Below are 6,000 nucleotides of genomic sequence, written 5' to 3'. Positions count from 1 at the left end.
CACACTCTTGTGTGTGTGTGTGTGTGTGTGTGTGTGTGTGTGTGTGTGTGTACGTACAGCACGGTTCACTGATCTACCTCCTGGATGCCAGCAGATTCAGAAGCGTTTATCTCTGTAGACAGCTCTCTGATCTCGTCACAGTATGTGTATTCTCTCCACTGGGGCAGATCACAACCCCTTTATAGAGCGAGATTACCTTCTCAGTCCCCTCACTCCACAGAGGATCTACCACAAGGCCAGAAGCCTTTCTTTGATTCTTTTTTTTAATAGTTAGCACTAGCAACATTCATTTCTCTATTTTGTTGACATCCATAAAGACAAGGCAATTGGGGGAAGGCAGGCAGCAGAGGCTGCACAGCTGGGAAGGCAGTGCTTAAGCTGGGTCTTAAGGGAAAAGAGGCAGAAGTGAAGAGAGAGGGAGTGCATTCCAGGTACCGGGGACAGTCGTGCAAAGCCGCAGAGTCAGAAGACAGACTGTCGTATGTTAGGAACAGTGATAAGGGCAGTTTGGACCATAAGGTGCAGGATGGGGAATAATGTATGCAAAGATAAAATGAAGCAACCCCTGACATCCCATTGTATTGGGAGGAATGAATATGGACACATAAAGGTAAATTCTTTCCAGGAGAGGGCACATATTTAGTGTAGTCTGTTAACAGAACAGGGCTTCCAGAGGGCACCATGGGAGGATGGTGGAGGGTGGGACAAGGAGCTCACCTGGATAGGTATGAGGGAATGGGGAGCAGTGGTCAGGGAAGGACACGTCAGCCCACAGAGCCTGGAATTCAAGATTCCAGGCTTCCTGAGCAGAGTCCTGGGGCAGGAGATGATCACACCCTTCAGAGAAGCAGTGGTAATGGTGGTTTAATTACCAACCCTGAGCAAGAGGTGAAAGGGAGACGGCCGGCCAGTCAGGGTTCAGTGGAATTCTGGGGCTGGGCTAGCCATGGAGAGATGCTAACCCTCCAATAACCATCCAGGTCAGCCCTGCCCCAAGGTTCACTCCATGGCTGAGTCAATTATCTCCCCCACAGTGGAAAAGATGAATGATAGTCACACACACACGGTCTTTTTTGCACATTGCGTTGCTTATAATTTTGATCCCCTTGATGAGTTCCAGTATATTCCAAAGTATGTGTCATGGACTGAGTAATTTTGATGGTTTAAGAGTGGAAGGTTAGAAGGCAGACCTCTGGAGTCTCTTCCTGATTGCACTGACCATCATGCTAGATTGTTAAGTTCCCCTTAGTGGAGGTTGGAATGAAGTGAGGGAGAGAATAAGGAGACAAAAGACAGGAGGCATTCCTCTGGGTAGCCCCAAAGCTCTTGTCCTCCACCTCCACCCACCTCTCAAGGGAACACAGACCCCAAGCCTTCTTATCTCCATTTATTCATTCATTTAAAAAAAAATTTACTAACTACAGGTGCTGGGCTGGGCACTAGAGATACAGAGATGAAAATGAAAGTTTCTGCGCTTAAATAGGAATGATAATGATAACAATTTTGTTGTTGTTGAGTCATTTCTCACGGCTAAATCTCTGTGACCCCTTTTGGGGTTTTCTTGGCAGAGATAATGGAGTTGTTGGCCATTTCCTTCTCCAGCTTATTTGACAGATGCGGAAACTGAAGCAAACAGGGTAAAGTGACTTGCCTAGGGTCACACAGCTAGGAAGTGTCTGAGGCCAGATTTGAACTCATGACGATGAGTCTTCCTGACTCAAAGTCCCGCACTCTATTCACTGTGCCACCTACTGACTGTATAGTACGTATATCCCCCCAGATATTAGGGACGCAGAGATGAAGATGAAAGTTTCTGTCCTTAATATAAACAATAATGATATGGCAATAGCTGGCATTTAAAGAGTTCTTTTCACACAACTTCATTTGCTGTTTCTATATTGCTATCAGGGAACAGTATGTGAACATAGCAGTCCACACAAAATATGTGCACAATAAAAACAAACTCATTTCAGATATTGAGGGGATGAGAAAAATCCACAGCACATTCTCTGAGCCCCGTTCCTCTGCCTGATCCCCACAGGATGGAAGTTTGGGGCCATCCACGGGAGGCCGGGCAGATTCCCCATGGACCTGGTCCAGCCTGTAGCTGCCCCTGACTTCCTGCAGCTGCCCTCAGAGCTGGACATGGCTGGGCCTCGGGACCAGTCAGGCAGAGCAGCTGCTCTGGCTGTAGCTGTGGCTTCTTCGACTGTGGCCCAGGAGTTTGGCAGGAAGACCGAGGTGAAGATTCCACCTGAAAGGATCTTGAAGGCCGGGAAGGCTGGGGATGGGGAGGGAATTCTGTTAGCCGTGGGCATTGTCCAGGGGAAAAGAGAGCAAGTCCAGGCCCCCTCGGTCACTGGGAGGAAGAATCTTTCCCACTGCCCATTCTTATTCCCCGCTCCTAGACTATGAGAATCTTAGTTCTAGTCTTTTGACATCTTTGTTCTACATTTGAGGAAATTGAGGCCCAGGGATGTAAAATTCCTTGTCCAGTTAGTGGGAGAGCTAAAATTAGAGGCTTCCTAATTTCACATCCAGTGCTCTGCACTGGCTCTTGATTCACTCACTTCCAGATAGTACTCCCTAGAACTCATATTTTTATCTAGAACTAGATATTTTATCCCTTGGATGTTTTCCCTCAGTCTCCATCCTTCCCTTGTCACTGCAGGCATCCCTGGTTAGGGACATCTCCAGGGAATTTGGGGAGGAAACATCCCGGCAGGAGGTCTATGGGGCATCTCTACTCCCCAGTAATCAGTATACAATGCTGGAATTTGCCCAAAAGTATTTCCGGGATCCACAAAGGCGATGCATGTGAGTTCTGATTCTGTGTGGGGGGTGGGAGGGAGAAAGAGAAAGGTGAGTTTGGGGAGACATCACAAATCTGGAGGAGAAACCGATCTCTGGGGTTCTGAATGGACTATGGGGCAGGTCAGGAAGGGGAGAACCTTGGCCAAATAGCTTTCCCTTTGGGGGCTCTGAGGTGGCCCTGGTTGGGGGGAAGGCCTGAGGGTGACGTTAGCTCCTCCCCAACTTATGGAACGACCATGCCTGGCCTGGGTAACTCAGTAGGAGCAATCCTAGTCCTCAGCCTCAAAGATCTACCTACACTTTGGGTTGGTCAGTTAAGCAATATTTACTGAATCCTGCTATGGGGTGGGGAGATAAGTGGAGGAAGAATACAGGAAGTACAAACCTGGTCCCCTGCCTACTAGAAGCTTACAGCCTAATAAAGGGGGAAAGACTTACTTACGTGAAAAGATGACTCATATTCCCCTGAATTACTGGAGGAGGGAAATAGCCTAAGCAAAGACATAGAGGTTGGAAAATCACCAGCTCTCCTGTTTCCTGTGTCAGGGATTCTTTCAGGCAGAAATCCAAGAAGGGAAGAGAATCCAGAGACGTGAGCCACATGCTGAAATTTTCCAAGGTACATCCTGTCCTGGAGGTGGAGGGGGGAGGGAAGCCATCCTCCCAGGCTTAGACTGGCAGTCTACTCTTCTGAAATCCTTGACCGGTTCCTGGCTCCAGTTCCAAGTTTACTGGTCGTCATTCTCCCCCATCCCCACTCCACCTCTTTCCCATCCCTTAGGATCTATTTAGGGAGTATCTGCAAAAGGAGAAGCTTCCTCATTGCTTCCACCTCCCCTTCCCCATTCTCCTGACCCATTCATTCAAGCGGCACGCATTAGTCATCTGCTGTGTGCCGGGACCTGTCCTCAGCAACGAGGACACAAAGATAGAAATCAAACCAGTCTCTGCCTTCAAAGGACTTAGGTTCCTATTGGAGGTAAACACCATGTGCACAGAGAAGTGTTTTAAAAATAAATACAAGATAATGTCTAGGGGAGGGTGCTAACAACAGAGGGGATCGGGATAGACTTCTTGTAGGAACTAGCCCTTAAGCTGGGCTCTGAAGAAGTCAGAGGTTTTAAGATGCACCTGTAAGGAAGGGGAAACAGCCCGGCATGGACTGTTTTGTGTGGGGAAATAGCAAGCAAGCCGATTTGGCCACAACCAGGGGAGACATATACAAAAAACCTGGAAAGGTAATACCTGTGATGATGATGATGATGATGATGATGGAGAAGGAGGAGGAAGATGAGGGATAGGGGGAGAAATAAGAGGGAGGAGGAGGAGGAGAAGAAGGACAAGCAGCAGCATTTGTATAGGACTTTAAGATTTACAAAATGCTTTATAAATATTATCTCATTTTATCCTTAGAAAAACCCTGGGATGTGAGGGCTATTATTATCCCCATTTTACAGAAAAGGAAACCTGAGACTAGAAGCATATTGAAAGGCCCTTAAAGTCCAAACAGAGGAGTCTGTATCTGAACCTAGAATTGAGATACAGCCGCCAGAGTTTTGTGAGCAGAGGGGTGACAAGGTGGGCCTGCGCTTTGGGAATATCAGTTTGGTAGCCATCTGGAGGACAGATTGGGAAGGGGATATTGAGCCAAAAAAGCATCCTCACAGCTCCTCCCCTTCTGCCTATTCTTTCCCTCTGCCCCTGCCTAGGAAGAGGTTATTATCCCAGCACAAGGATAGTGGAGAAGATGTACATAGAGTTCCTGAACCCCCCCCCCTTTCCACTTCCCAACTAAACATATCATCCTCATATCTAACACGATGGTGTCGTCACGATATCTAACATCACAATGTGTTATCATCATGATATCTGACATGGCATATCATCATCACAAGATCTGAAATAATGATGTCATTGGTTGACATCATGACTGTGGTCATGCCCGTATCGTCACTTTTTGGAGCGGAGTGGCCAAAGAGGTAAAAGCCTCCTTAATATCCTTTTCCCATCTGACATTGTCCACATTTTCTTGCATCTCTAATATTCTCTAGTTTTGAGTTGCCATCTCAGTGTCCAGGAGGGGTGGGGAGTTCTTGCTGGGCTTGCCCGCCTGCCCAACCTCCAAAGTGACTAAGTGATGCAGGCATGAGCTTGGGTCATAATATTTCTGTGAAATGCTGTTTTTGTAAACTTCAGGAGACTAACTTGCTCTGATAGAGATGTTGGCCCAAAATCGGAGTCCTGTATAGGGATGCCCTGTGATGTGACATGGCCCTTCATGTCACAGATGTCTTTGGTATGTTATAGCACCTCCATTTCTTTTTTTTAATTAATTAATTTAGTTTTCGTTTTCAACATTCACTTCCATAAGATTCCGAGTTCCAAATTTTCTCTCCATCTCTCTCCTCCCTCCACCCCAAGGTGGCATGTAATTTGATATAGGTTCTGAATATACCTTCATAGGGAACTTATTTTCACATGACTCATGTTGCAAAGAAGAATTACAACCAATGGGAGGAACCACAAAAAAGAAGAAACAAACAAGAGAGATCAAATATGTTTCAATCTGCATTCAGATTCCATAGTTATTTTTCCTGGATGTGGACAGTATTTTCCATCATGAGTCCTTTGGAGTTGTCTTGGATCCTCGCATTACTAAGAAGAGACAAGTCTATCAAAGTTAATCATCACACAACATATCTGTAACTGTGTACAATGATCTCTTGGTTCTGCTCACTTCACTCAGCATCAGTTCATTCAAGACTTTCCAGGTTTTTCTGAAGTCCACCTGTGCATCATTTCTTATAGCACAATAGTATTCCATTATATTCATATACCACAACTTGTTTAGCCATTCTCCAGCTGATGGGCATCCCCTCAATTTCCAATTCTTTGCCATTACAAAAAAAGCTGCTATAAATGGGTTTTTTACATGTGGGTCTTTTCCCCATTTTTATGATCCCATTGGGATACAGACCGAGAAGTGGTATTGGTGGGTCAAAGGGTATGCACATTTTTATAGCCCTTTGGGCATAGTTCCAAATTGCTCTCCAAAATGGTTGGATCAGGTCACAACTCCACCAGCAATGCATCAGTGTTCAAATTTTCCCACATCCTCTCTAGCATTTATAATTCTCCTATTTTGTCACGGTAGACAATCTGATATGTGTGATGCGGTACTTCAAA

The 6,000-nt window shown here is 46.0% G+C and overlaps 1 protein-coding gene across 1 annotated transcript in view; it reads left to right on the top strand.

The window, feature by feature from the left end:
- Nucleotides 1–6,000, top strand: part of MYO15A (myosin XVA) — a 144,727-nt gene that overhangs the window by 107,422 nt on the left and 31,305 nt on the right. Inside the window, exons 51-53 of the mRNA XM_069087739.1 lie at nt 2,042–2,241; nt 2,672–2,817; nt 3,361–3,433. Of these exons, the coding sequence (XP_068943840.1) occupies nt 2,042–2,241; nt 2,672–2,817; nt 3,361–3,433 (419 nt within the window). The remainder of the gene's footprint in view (nt 1–2,041; nt 2,242–2,671; nt 2,818–3,360; nt 3,434–6,000) is intronic.

The sequence above is a fragment of the Petaurus breviceps genome, unplaced genomic scaffold (assembly GCF_028583685.1).
Source record: "Petaurus breviceps papuanus isolate PSGF00001 unplaced genomic scaffold, PetGlider_PUasm1.0 183, whole genome shotgun sequence".
Classification (NCBI taxonomy): domain Eukaryota; kingdom Metazoa; phylum Chordata; class Mammalia; order Diprotodontia; family Petauridae; genus Petaurus; species Petaurus breviceps.
This window is presented reverse-complemented; position numbering and strand designations above follow the sequence as displayed.